The 14,469-nt window shown below is 47.3% G+C and overlaps 1 protein-coding gene across 3 annotated transcripts in view; it reads left to right on the top strand.

Annotated features, from left to right (window-relative positions):
• The first annotated feature begins 1,889 nt into the window (after window positions 1-1,889).
• Window positions 1,890-14,469, top strand: part of LOC139765482 (uncharacterized) — an 843,718-nt gene continuing 831,138 nt past the window's right edge. For all 3 annotated transcript variants that reach the window (XM_071692900.1, XM_071692901.1, XM_071692899.1), the window contains exons 1-2: window positions 1,890-2,136; window positions 6,259-6,677. In XM_071692900.1, the coding sequence (XP_071549001.1) occupies window positions 6,475-6,677 (203 nt within the window). In that variant the 5' untranslated portion in view covers window positions 1,890-2,136; window positions 6,259-6,474. The remainder of the gene's footprint in view (window positions 2,137-6,258; window positions 6,678-14,469) is intronic.

Genomic DNA, 14,469 nt, shown 5'->3' with positions numbered 1-14,469 from the left:
GAGATGGTTACCCTAGTTGACTACAGATTAGGAGGGGATTAAGGTCTCTCTCTCTCTCTCTCTCTCTCTCTCTCTCTCTCTCTCTCTCTCTCTCTCTCTCTCTCTCTCTCTCTCTCTCTCTCTCTCTCTCTCTCATTGTTTTATCTCCATTAGGATATTGGTGTCCTCTTCCATGTCTCTTATGACTGCACCTCTCCTAATCCTTTCTCCTTCCTGTACCATCATACACTCCCCTCCTTCCCTGGTCCTCGCTCCCTTACCTTCCCTTTCCATACGTCTGTCTCTCTTTTACGCGCCCTCCGTTACTCGCCCGCGACCATCTCACCACTTCATCTCGCTGCACATCTTTGTCTCCATCTTTCCCTCCCCCCCCCCATCCATCCCTCTCCAATTTCCCCTCTGCTCCCTTTTGCACCACTGCCCCTTTCTCCTTCCTTCTTGGCATTCCTGCCTCCCATTCTTCCAGCTGACTTCTCCTCCCTCTCCCTGTCTCGTGCTGCCTTTCGCGCCCTTGTGTCTGTACCCTGGACCAGAGCCACGCGAGTCACCCAATTCACATCTCCTTCAGTACGGCTCTTGCTGCTGCTCCCAACCCCCCATCTCCCCTTCGCTCTCCAGCCTATCATGCCGTAAGTTGATGTCTACACTTCATTCTCGTACGACTTAGGCGTCTGTGTGCTCCTCTCTCTCTCTCTCTCTCTCTCTCTCTCTCTCTCTCTCTCTCTCTCTCTCTCTCTCTCTCTCTCTCTCTCTCTAGATAGTTGGTGGTAGGCAGCCGCCACCTACCAAGGAGGTGTATTACCGGTACTTCCTGCCTGGTTATTGGAGGAGGAGGGGAGGGGGAGAGATTAGTGACGGCTGCGCGGTTGGCCAGCAGCACTTCACTGGCTCTCAGGCGTCACTCCTTTGGCCCAGCTAGCTGCTAGTCTTTTCTTTCTGTCTCACCCACACGTAGGCTGTTGGCTTTCAGCCCATCTTGCATGTAACATTTGACAATACGCAATTCACGCGACTCTTTCCTCGCAACCGTAGAAGATTTTCCTGCGGTGAGCGGTACGCGCTCGAGAGCCCTGCCTTTTGGCTAGATCTCGTGAGGTACTTTCTCGCTCCCTTTCTTTTCTCTTTCTCTCTCTGTCCTGTCTTCAACAGCGTCGTTATAGATCAGGCTTTCGTGTTCTGTACATCCCTCATCATCTGGTTTGGTGGGGACATTATAACAGCAGCAGATCATTGTGATGAATTAAGAAAAAGTTACCCAAATAACTGTAGCTGATTCTCCTTCCACCTCGCCTCTTTGCTTCGCTTGGCGGGTCTCAGGGTGGCGCGTGTGTGCGTGTGCGTGTGTCTGTGATGTCGGAAGACGGTCTTCCAGCTTATAAATCGATAAGCTTGCCAGGGAGTCTGTGTACTGCAAGCTTGAATGTAGTTTTTAAGAGTCACAGCTCCTCGAATACAATTCAAAATTAATTCCATCAGTGTTTAAAATTCCCACGCAGTGTGGTCGATGGCCGTTCGTGTAGGAGGTTCCAGCCACTCATAGGCCGCGGTGCGGCGCCCTGTGCCGTGATTGGCTGGCCGCTGGAAAAACATTGTCATGTCCTGGTGCGCACGGGGACTGGAAACCCCATTGTGACGGGTTTTGTGTTTGTTATTCCTCTCATAAACTACTTCCAGTTAGCGTTATACCATCTTCAGGATGAGTATATGAGGAGAAGGGGGCGAGGAACATGACACGAGCGTGAAAAGAGGCAGAGAGACGGCGCCCGGAGCTTGAATGGAGTGCGGAGGTTGAGGGGGCCAGCGGGCCGTGGCGACACCTGGCAGCTCCCCTGGCTGGAGGACCTGTGGTTGTAGTGAATGTTTATTCATTAATTTCACCGTGCAGAGTTTACACCTCCCTCGCGAGGCTCCGCGCTGAGGGCCGCTCTCACACTGCTCCCTCGGTCTCTCCCTTGCACGTGGGCTGCACTGGATTACTTAATGGATTACAGTTACGTCGTGTTACAGAAAGTGTGGAACGTGGCGTTAGAAAAACTTTGGATTTGAATTCGAACTTGGAGGGCACTGATAAAGCATTAGGAAAAGAGACTGAGAAGAGAAGATATTCAAATTACTTTTGGTATTTTAAGGTGAAATGTAAGTGCTGATAAAGAAATAGTTGTGCATCTAGGAAGAGACATGAAATATAAGTACAAACAAAGCCAGAAAACGGGCTGGGAGTGTCTTTAAGGAGTGTGTTGGGTGTTAGGTGTTGTGTGGCGGCAGTGTTGTGTTGCCTGCCACCACAGGCAACACTCGCACGTAGGAACACACAAGGCTCGCTTCTGCTGCCGCTACACCGCGCACAACTGTTTTCCATCGGGATGTGTTCTCTCGCGGCCTCCCTCCCTGGCACATCACGGGCATCTGCAAGATGTGTTGCACACGCGGTGTTTCACAGATAGATTGTGTTGCACGTGTTGATGCTGCATAGACAGACTGATGTACATCGAGTGTCCACAAACAGATTTGTGTTTCATTGACATTGTTGTGTTGCTCATGTAATGTATTACAGACAGAATTTTGTGTTGCACAATCAGGTACTTCGTGTTGCTCATGTGGTGTTTCACAGACATCATGAGTTTTTGTTTTGAGCCTCACGTTCAGGTTATTACCAATGTCGTAGTGGAATTTAGAGTAACTCAGAGTATTATGAGTTGAGGCAGAAGGGCAAGTACATATTAGTGACGGTCCCCCCTTCTCGATAACCCCCCCCCCACCCCAACCTACTCCCTCCCTTCTTACATGGCTCGGAGGCAAGCTGGTGTTACTGTGGTGCCGGACTGTGTAGGTGGTGGTAGTGGAATGGGTGTCCTAGGCGTGAGGCACGAGTGTAGTGGGTAGACTGTGGTGGTGATGGTGGAGTATGTTTGTATGTGGTCGCCCATCCCCCCTCAATCTGATAGGGTAGGAGGATAGACGGCAGTACCAGCTGACTCGTGGCCCACACACCTGCTGCTGCTGTGCTTACATACTCTCCACTGCCTCGTTCCTCTCCATGACTCCCACCCACCACACTCACTCACCTTCCCACTCACTCACACCTACCACCTCCTCCTCCTCCTTATGTTATCTAGGGAGGCGATAACACTCCAACCCCCCCGAGAGTAAACTATTGAGTATTCCCTTCCCTCCGGTCATTCATCACACATACTCCTCGCCAGTCAGGTTCAACGGGTTTACCATAACTGAAAGTGAGTTCCGTCCAGTCACTGTGTAGCAGTGCCAGTCTGGTGATCAGTGAGGTGATGGTCCCCAGCGATCTCTGTGCTGTGTCGTTGATCAGCCTCAGGTCATACATAGTCGCGCTGATCACTTTACAGGATTAATCGATCAGTGCCTTGGATGCCAAACCGTGACATGTGTACCCCATAGTCTGCCTGGTTGAGCACAGTGATACGACCCGTGAGCACGACGATACAACCCTTTACATGTGATGGCCTGGCCCTTTGATTTGGCCCTTTAGCCCTTTAGGGAACTGGTCGAAAGGCCAGGCCATCATACCCAAGGGTCGTGCCTTCGTGCTCGAGCGCTGCACCATTGTGGCCAAGGGGTTGATAGATATAGGCATTGGTTAGTGTGGTAGTGATCAGTGTGGAGGAACATGATATAGTGGTGGACTTAAGGCTGTGATACAGTAGTATTGGTTTTGAGTAATGTGGTAGAGTGGATGAGGTGTGGTAGTGGTGGATTTAGGGTTGCATGATGGCGTTTCGCGTGATGTTGTGGGAAGAGTTTGTGTGGTGGTGGTGCCCAATGAGGTGTGATGCGGTTGCAGTGTTTGGCGTTGTGTAGTGGTGTGGCGAAGTATGGCGTGGAGCTGATAGGCATGTGACGATCATAATGTAGTAGTGTTCGAGGTGATGCTTGTCCTTATCCCTTCTACTTCTAAGATATCTTCTGTAAAGTATCTCTGGTTATTGCATAGCATATATATATATATATATATATATATATATATATATATATATATATATATATATATATATATATATGAGATAAGGCTTATGCGCGAGTAGGAAGAGAAGAGGATGAGTGGTTCCAGGTAGGTTACATTAGGGGCGTGTGATTTCACCAAGGGTGTTTAATCTATTTCTAAATGGGCTGGAGAAAGTCGGGAGTGAATATGAATGAAAGAAAGGTGATTAGGGTTAGCTAAGGAGGGACGGCTTAGTTAGAATGTGAGTTTGAAAAGAGGAAACTTGGAGGAAGTGAAGTGTTTTAGATACCTGGGTGTGGAAATGCCTCTGAATGGAACAGTGTGAGCTCAAGTGAACTATAGGTTAGGTGTAATGAACGAAAATCTAAGACACTTTCGTAGAGAGGTTATTCTCTGTCAGTGAGGGTGTGGATGAGTTTGTTCAATGGTATAAAACTCCTGATTGTGTTGTACGGATGTGAGGCCAATTCCCTAGATGGCACATTACGGAAGAGAGTGAATGCGTTGGGAATGAAATGCTGAAGGATAAGTGGTGTGAGGAGGATTGATCGATTGGGAAATGATAGTGGAGAGAGAGAGAGAGAGAGAGAGAGAGAGAGAGAGAGAGAGAGAGAGAGAGAGAGAGAGAGAGAGGGTAGTAAGAGGGGTATGCTTGAGAGAACTGAAGGAAGTGTTGAAATGGTTTGCTCAAATGGGAGGATAACAAAGAGGTTATGCATGTCGCAAACGGAGGGAAGAAGGAAAAGGGAGAGAGGAAGAAGGAGGTGGGAAAGATGGAGTAGAAGAGGCTTTCATTGTTTAGGGCGAGAACATACGGAAATATATGAGGCGTGTAAGGGATAGAGCGAATTGGATCGATGTGTTATATAGGGGGCGACATTCTCCATCGGTAGACTGAACCAGGGCATATGGGGCGGTGGAGGGAAGGCCTGGTTGTGGACAGGGGGCTCTCTTTTCGGTGTATTATGCATGACAGCTAGAGAGTGGATGTGAGCGAATGAGGCCATTCTTTTGATCCTGGCGCAAGTATATATATATATATATATATGTATATATATATGTATATTTTAAAAAAAAAAAAAAAAAAAATATGTATATATATATATATATATATATATATATATATATATATATATATATATATATATATATATATATGTATGTATGTATGTATGTATGTATGTATACAGGCCTGAAATTCTAGATTTGTTACTTCAGAGTTGGAGCAAGGTCTTAAGCTACCGTAGGCTGGCTCTTTGGAGGCCGTTATGAAACCACTAAAGGCTGCTTGTCAAATGCCTTACGTAGAGATTGCACTTAGTTCACTGTGTTCATTCGCAGTTTAAGTGTACAGTTTGTAGAATGTTCAGAAATGTATAATTAGCACAAGTTTAATGTTTATTCATTAATTGTAAGTAAATAAAACTTTTGTTTTCCAAATTGATAAAAAAAAAAATTTTATAAGTCATTTTTTTTATGCAGCGCCGGGTTCCCCAGCGAGTATATATATATATATATATATATATATATATATATATATATATATATATATATATATATATATATATATATATACTCCTAAGAGTCCACGGGGAAAATGAAACACGATAAGTTCCCATGTGCTCTTTCGTGTAATAATCACGTCATCAGGGGTGACACAAGAGATAAATGTAACAGTCAGTTGATATGCAACGAAAAGACTTAGCTAGGACGCCATTTGGCATGCTTACCAAATGGCTTCCTTGCTACGTCTCTTCGTTGTATATCAACTGAATGTTATATTTATCTCTTGTGTCACCCCTGATGATGTGATTATTACACGAAAGTGCACTTGGTAACTTATCGTGTTTCATTTTCCCCGTGGACTCTTAGGAATATACTTGATCACTCGCAAAATTGTGATCCTTATATATATATATATATATATATATATATATATATATATATATATATATATATATATATATATGTATTAGATGGGTTTATGTGATTTGAGTTTCTTTAGGTACTGTACAGGTGTAGGTAAAGAGAGAGCACCAGTCTGTATGAAAGAGATCAGAGTTTAAATAGCAAGCAAATTACAAAGTTATAACACTGGTCTTTAATGTCAGGGTAGGAGGAGGATGGGGCCCATCTTCCAGGCAGGCTTTGTCGAAAGTTTAACGTTCAGAATACTCATTTTGCCGTGATTATTAAAAGATACGCTGGCCGTTTGTATTAAGTTTGTCAAGATATTACCTCCGCCAAAAGTTTTGCTTTTTCTCTTCTCGAATATGAAGTAACAGCTGCCGGTGGAAAGGAGGTACCTAGCCAGGAAGACAAGGTCAGTCGTGTGCTCCCTTGAGTGTGTTGTGTGCAGATCAGTTCTCCCCCATACTGAAAAGTGAGAGGATAAAGATAAGTTCCATTCCCTGATCCAGAGAAAATAGAAATGTGAATGAAGGGTGAAGTGTTCAAGTGTTGCCTAGTGTTGCCCGACTGCCTGTTGTAACACTATGGTGGTCAGTATGTTACAATGTGCGCCTTACATCAAGAACCTATGTCAGACCATCCACACCTGGAAGGCTGAGGATGCGACGCCGCTCACCTCAGACGGCGTCGGGTCCTCCAAGACCTCCTCCCCTACTTCGGAGGAGAGGGAGCAGGAGGCAGAAGGAGTAGACAGGAAGGAGAAGCCAGCAGACGCCGCCAGCGACAGGTAAGGTCTCTCTCTTAAGGTGCAGGTCCTGGTGATTCCCGGAGGGGGCATACTCCTCTTCTTGACACTTTCCATTTGGGGGGGTGAGAAGTCGTAATGGTGGTGTGGATGGCATTAGGGGGCAGGGGATCGTAGAGTCGTAAGGGGTACGGTCGTACCGTAGTAATGTGTACCGTTACCCCAGGTCTGCTACAACGTACCTCGTAAATTCCCTCACCTCCCCTCCTTTCCCAGCAGTGTCTCGTTAACGAGGTAGTTTTGAGTGAAGAACTCGCCGTCAGATACACCTCGTCAGCCAATCAGGATCTAGTTAGTCCTCTGCAGCGGGGCAAACTCCCTACTGATGAAATGTCTCTTGATCTTTGCCGAATAGATTAAAAAAAAAAAGAAAAAGAAATCAGATATCTAATTTAACTCTTAAACTCCGGCCGTATTCTCAGAAGACCCTTCTACTCCTCTCCACCAGCTCCTTTTTAAGTACTCGGGGGGGGAGGTGGAATCTTCAGATTGGAGAAATATCACGCAGTCGTCTCCCTAACAAATACTGTATATCTTAAGCCGAGACCGAGCCTTGAAGTGTCTCCGTGGTGGTCTCGTCGTCTGGATTGTTTTCCCATCCCGTTTTGACCTGGGGAAAGTAAGAGACAGGATTCCAGTCTCTCTCTCTCTCTCTCTCTCTCTCTCTCTCTCTCTCTCTCTCTCTCTCTCTTGGAATGAAGTTGAAGATGTAATGGAATTTCAACGTACTGCGTCTGGGGAAGGGGTGAAGTTCAGCTACTGCCTCCGTGAGAGAGAGAGAGAGAGAGAGAGAGAGAGAGAGAGAGAGTCTGTCTCTAGTGGTGGAAGATGGTGGAGGAATGAGTTATTTTTATGTCCTTCCACTGGTTTACGTAGGACGCAATGTCTCCACCCTTGCGTCTCTCTTGTCTCCGGCAGTGGAAACCTTTTTTTTTCTTAACGCGATAACTCAAGAACATTAGGCGATATTAACTCCATACTGACATCACAGATACCTTCTGTTGGGGGAGAATAACTGGTTAGATTTTTTTTTTGGGGGGGGATGCACGTAATTTACATGACCTTTTTATATTAATGAGGAGAACTAATGTTTTTAAAAGTGCTGCGTAACTCGGGAGCGCTGAATTATCGCGAGTTGACATTTGTATAACGTATGTATTAACCAGAGACAAGCATCATGGCATAGTAATTATTGCAGGTGGGATGTGCTGCTCATTTAGTCTTCCGTCGCACATCTTGCTTGTGGTGGTAACGTCGGGCAACGCAGATACCTCTTATTGAGCTTGGTGGGAGGAGGGAAAGGGAGGTGTTCCGATGATGGGGGAGGAGAGTGGACAGTTGTGATCGTAAGGCTAAGGATAGAACAGTGAGTAGTGGTAGTTGTAGGTGACGAATGAATGGTGGTAGCTGTAGGTAACGAGTGAGTGGTGGTTGTAATAGGTGGCGAGTGAGAGATAGTTAGTTGTAGGTAGCGGTTGGTGAGTTGTAGAAGACGAGTGATAAATGGTTTTTGGTTACGAATATAGGGGTAGTAGATGTTGTTAACGATTGGAGGTTGTTGATGATGCGAGGTGGTAGTTACAGCTGACGAGTGGTTGTAGTTTAGGCTGTGAGTGAGTGGTAGAAGTTGTCGTTGAAGAGTGAGAGTGTAGTTAAAGGTGACGCGTTGCCGACGAAGCAGGTGTGGAGGTAACAAAAGATGGGGGTTGGTGAAGGAGTGCAGAGAAGGAAACGCTGAAAGCCGCCCCCTCATCTCCTTCCTCCTCTTTTGATGTATCGCTTTGATTTCATATCTTTTTTTTCTTCTTCCTGCAGTAATAATGGCTTCACAGGGGGTTAGGTTATTGCCTGGTCGTTCTTTTGGCTTAGGCGCTTTGGTAGTCGTAAAACCGGCCGTGTGCAATCTCTCCTCAAGGGTCGGGGATGGTTTGAGGGCGGGCATTAGACGTCTTCCATTTATCGGTTCATGTTGTGCACCGGCCTTTACCTCGCAGTGTCATCATGTCTTTACAGAGACGTAATTTTTTTTTCTATTTTTCTTATTGTATTATATTGACATCGTCTTAGTTTATATGCCGCTATTTTCCCATAGCAGCGTCATAATGTGCTGTTAGTAGTAATAGCATTTGCTGGGAGATCAAGTGTCGTAAAGACAAGAGTAGCTGTATGCCTGAAGTGGTGTCGAACCCGTGTATTGAGGCTCGGCATACATGGTATTTTGGTGCTTCGTGGGGCATGTCATGTCTTCCATTTGCCGCTGGAATTCTGTACTTTGTATCTTACGCCTAATTTTGTACCTGTGTTGCCGTGATTTCATAAGACGTAGAGGTGTTGATATTTATTGTTTGTTTGTGTATTTGTGTATTGTATCCCCCCAATATATTTGTTCGTCATTTCCTGTCTCACCTTCCATCATATTCTGTAAGATGAACCCACTATTTTATCTTCCTATCCAGTATGGCTGGAATTTGGGGTAAACTCTACCACTTTGACCAGTATAAGAAAAGATGTGTTTCATACATGATAAATAGTAGCTTTATGCCTACGGATCAGACATGACAGATAGTATGTTGGTCATACAGACATGTCATACGGCCTGTTTGTTCATGTAGACATGAAAACCACCACAGTCGCTCACGTGGACACGACTAATGAGAATAATCGTCCATATAGGTTATACATGCAGTCATTTTCTTATATGTGGAAATTATAGATTTCTGGAGGACTCGCGAGTTTACAGAACTCTGGTCGCTATTTTGGTGCGTGATCAACAACACCAGAGCTCTTCATGGTTCACATCAGTCTGCTGGACGTTTTTTTAAGGCCTTTTAATATAATGATACTTTGACCTATCTTTTTTTTTTTTTTTTACTGCAATTAAGTAAGAATTAGGTCATACTGAAGTACCTTTTCAGGACGGCGTCAGGGGCGTGGAGGGATGACGAGGGGTGGGGGTGGACGGGGAAAAGGGGGACGTTTTTAGTTGGAGGGAAGATGTTAAGGGATAGGGGGTGCGGGGAGGGGGGGGGATGAAGACGGGGGAAACGCCAGTATCCAGTCTACTCCTTTCTTGGTTCCCATTATCTCTCCTGGGGCACACCATTTTTCCATATTCAGGACCTGGTCTGCCGTCGAGGCTCCATTCTCTCTCCTCCAGAGCCCCACTCTGTCTCCTTCCGGACCCCAGTCTGCCCCCCCCCCCCTCCCCTCCCTCCCTTCAAGTGCCCCCTCTAACCCCCCCAGGACCTTGTTGTACCTCTTTCAGAGCCCTGCTTTACCTCCGTCAAGGTCACACTCTTCCTCCTCCTTTGAAGCCATATTTTTTCCCACTTTAAGGTTTGATCGGCTTCTTTCAAGGCCTCACATTGTCTCGTCCATGACCCAGCTTTCCTCTTCCAGGTCGCTGGTGTACTTTCTCCAGGGCTTTCCTGTGGCTTTTTCAGGTTCCTGATGTGTCGCGCCCCTAGGGACGTATTCTGCCGCCATCAAGGGCCCCCTCCTTGCCTCTTCCGGGTTTCCAACCGCCTCTGCTACATCTCTGCCGTAACCTCGTCCTCTTTCTAACCCTGTCATCCCTCAGGGAAATCTCTTGCGTTCCCTTCGAGACTTGATTCTGGATTTTTTTTTTTAGTTCCATTTAGCCTGCCCTGAAATCATCACTCGTTATATCTGTCAAGGATCCACTTTGCTTCTGTCTGGGTCCTATTACGTTACATTCGTGGCACACTCAGACCCCTCCTCCCTCTCATTACCTCACTTCGCCTCCTCTGTCACCCTCTTGTGCCTCATGCGAGACCTCCTTTTGCATCATCAGGAGACCAGTCAGCCCCCTCTTGGACCCCGTTCTGTCTGCTCTAGAGCCCTTCTCCGCCTCCTCCAGGACTGTACTTCATTATTCGTCCTCCAGACACTTGGCATCCCTTCCGAAGGGGTGGGTTCAGTATGGTTTTCTTCAGGTCCAGCCTCTGCCTTTTATAGACGTTGTCTGCTTTGGGGACCTCATTTGTGACCTGTCATCTAGGACCTTAATCTGCCCTCTTCGAGATCTCACACCCTGCATTCTTCGAGGCGTCACTTAAAGCTTCCAGGCCATTGAATGCCCCATTGAGTATGACTAGGCATTACTGTGACTCCTTAGTAATCCCCATTATGTGTGTCCTTAGAGCCACAGTGACTCCTATGGTCCCCGTTGCATCTCCCTCCAAGATCCAGTTACGCTTTCTTTAAGGCCCTTATCCTGTTTCCAGCGGGGCTTAGCTCCCCCTCACCGGGAACCCTTAGCATTAAGTCTTCCTTCCTCGAACTGAGAATGTCATGAGTGACGCAGGTTTAATTTCATACTTTTATCTTTTTTATTAAGTGTTAATCTACGTCCGACGTCAGCTTAATCGCAGTTGAATAAGTTTCTTAATGAGGGTCTTAGTGATTCTGTGCCCAAGAGCCCTGGCCTGGGGTTGTGCTTCCCGAGCGCCTCCATTGCCTCTCCGTTCCTCCCCACAGCCCCTGTTACCTGCTACTCCAGTTTTCCAGCAGATCCGCGAGTAGGGAAAGTTTTGCTTCCTGCCGGGAGCGCCATGTGGACAACGATGATTACGGAAGAAAGTGGGAAGGTGTGTGACTCAGGTGATGTGTGTGTGTGTGTGTGTGTGTGTGTGTGTGTGTGTGTGTGTGCTGAGACACCTGTCGTCGGCCCTCACGTCACACAGATTATTACGCACGGTACCACCCAGTCCAGCTGTCTTCCGTTAGCCTCTTGTGGACGAACCTTACATATGATATCCTGACCTTTGACCTCACTCTGAAGAGTCGGATCAAAGGCGTGTACACGACGCCCGAGGTTCGTGCTCAAGGCTCTTGCCGTCGTGCTCAAGGCTCCTACAGTCGTGCTAACGGCTCGTACTACCGTACTAAAGGCTCGTACCGTCGTGCTTAAGGGCTCGCGCCTTACTAAGTACCGTAATTCATATGATAGCTAGGGCTGTGTTGTTTAGTGTGGTCGACTGCACCGTTAATAATGTTATTAATGGGGCTCTTAGAGTCGTGTTTGCTAGAGTAGTGTCGTTATGTAGTTAAAGAGACATTGGCTGTCACAAGACAGTGTGATTGCGTCGGTTGGTCAAGGTTTTGGATGTGTATGGATGGCACCCGTCGTGACTCACACAAGGAGTATGTTTGGCGTGGAGGATGATTTTGATCACGTCGGCCAGTCGCTTAGTGTGAGGCCACGTTGGGTAGATGGCAGCGGGGGTGGCGAAGGCTGGTCCTGTGTGAGTGGACAGCGGCCATCAGCGAGCGGTCTATCACCCCAGCCTCTCTCTCTCTCTCTCTGAGTCTCTCCTGGTTCATCACACCTTATCTCTGGCAGAGGGAAGATGGAGGGCACCTCGCTCGTCACCCACCCACCTGCAGCTCCCCTGCTGCCGTCAGGGCGACCAGAGTAGCTTGGGGGAAGAGTGCCTTCACTGCACCGCTAAAGGCGAAGCGCAGATGAGGAGATATGCCACGGCTGAGACACCACCAGCAGGAGAGGGACAGAAATAAAGTACCGTTAGTGATGGCGACCAGTGAAGTAACCCGTTACTTCAGGACTGGTGAACCAGCAGTAATTTTAGGAAGCGTTGGTTAGATTTAAAGGGATTGTAGTGCTTTGAGCCCTGTTGTCACCGTGGCTAATATTGGTGATAGTAATGATATGATAATGATAATGATGATTATAATGATGATAATGATTATTATTATTATTATGCAGTTTTTACTACTACTTTATAATGGTATGAAAATGATAATTGCAATGATAATAAACGTATCCATGTCTTCTGGGGATGGACCCTCACGATCTCGGCTGGAGGCTGCAGCAGTAAAGGGAGGCCTCCAAGCGAACACCTTAGATCCGAAGTATACGAGAGAAACCTTGGTTACAGATGACCCACCCACCCACCCAGAGGAAGACTGACCCACCCACCCACCCAGAGGAAGACCCACCCACCCAGAGGAAGACCCACCCACCCAGAGGAAGACTCACCTTCGTCCTCAGGTTAGGTACGGGAGGTGCACACTGAAATTGCTGCTCTTGCGGCCAAAATGTAAAAAGAAAAAAAAAACAAGATCAATCGTCGTGTTCTGGGTATCGCCTACCCATTATTTGTGCTGCGGTTGTATCTACTGAGGCAGCTTCTCCGAGCAGTTTTAACTTTCCTCTTATATGAACTGTGAGGTAGTTAAAGTGGAAGTTAAAAGGCCCACGGCGGGGGGGCCGTGAGTCTGGACCCTGAAATGTGGACCATAAATTACGGAAAGGTCAGGCGAGCTTGCGCTCCCTCAATATCAGGTAAAAGGAAGACCGCCGGTAATGGCGCAGGAGTAACTGAAAATGAGATAGAAAAATATTGAAAAGTGAAAGAAAAGTAGGATAAGAGCTACGCCCACCTCCTCCCTCCACCCTTGAAAAAAGGGGAAAAAAGTAAAAAGTGTGGTAAATGGTTGGAGTGTGTGGGAAGAGAGATAGCGGTGTTGCTGACGACACAGTTCCTGGAGAATGAGGTAGCAGCGGACATTACCTCTGGCCGGCCGATATGTTGCCAGCTTGCTGTGGGGGACGCTGCAGGCACACAGCCATCCAGCCAGCCAGGAGGGAACAACGCTGCACCAAGATGCTGTAGATTAACACATATGTATCAATCATAGCTTAGCTCAGGCGGTATAGATGGTTGGTGAGGCTGGGGGTGTGTATGTGTGTGTGACACAGATCCCCGTCCTGTTGCTGTGGGTGTATGTGTGTGTATGTGACGCTAACCCCGTCTAACCGCTGCTGCTGGCGCGAGGGCTGGGATATGGGCCTAGGATATGTGTGTGTGTGTGTGTGTGTGATACTGACCCCGTCCCACTACCACACGTCCAGACCTACTTCGCTTGGCACCCTTTCCTAAGTATTCTACGATACGGAATATTTGATGTCTCTCGGCTGACGCAGCTGCTGGAAGCAACGATTATTAAATGACTACAAATGATCTCCCAGCATTTTCCTTATCTCCTGCTGAAGCGAATTCTAATTGGATAAACCATGGTAGTTACTGAGGACACGGGAAGTTTCAGATGGCCAAGTTAACGGGCGGTCTCCATAGCGTGTTCTTGCCTGTGTCATGAGAGATCTGGAGTGTTTTTGTGAAGCGTCCTCGACTCTCGTGACATAATAAAGTTTGGCATTCCCAGCTCCCATGAATATTCACTTGAGCCTGAATATATCTCCTCCTCTCTCTCTCTCTCTCTCTCTCTCTCTCTCTCTCTCTCTCTCTCTCTCTCTCTCTCTCTCTCTCTCTCTCTCTCTCTCTCTCTCTCTCTCTCTCTCTCTCCCTCCTCCTCCTCAGCCAAGGCCAAGCTGTGGTGGTGGTGGTGCTGGAGCTGCTGCTCCCGCGTGTGTGTTTGTGGGAGAGAGAGAGAGAGAGAGAGAGAGAGAGAGAGAGAGAGAGAGAGAGAGAGAGAGAGAGAGAGAGAGAGAGAGAGAGAGATGTTGCTGCTTCTTGTTAGCAGCACAATAGCACGTAACAGGTTCCCCTGTCAAGGGGTGTTGCTGAAGGCCAGGTGGAGGGGTTGATGGCTTGGTAAGTGAACTGTGGACTCTCTCTCTCTCTCTCTCTCTCTCTCTCTCTCTCTCTCTCTCTCTCTCTCTCTCTCTCTCTCTCTCTCTCTCTCTCTCTCTCTCTCTCTCTCTCTCTCTCCTCCATAAGAGAGGGTGGGAGGGAGGAAGGTGTGAGAGGCAGTGTGCGTGTGGTGGTGT

Source organism: Panulirus ornatus, chromosome 55 (assembly GCF_036320965.1).
Source record: "Panulirus ornatus isolate Po-2019 chromosome 55, ASM3632096v1, whole genome shotgun sequence".
NCBI lineage: Eukaryota > Metazoa > Arthropoda > Malacostraca > Decapoda > Palinuridae > Panulirus > Panulirus ornatus.
This window is presented reverse-complemented; position numbering and strand designations above follow the sequence as displayed.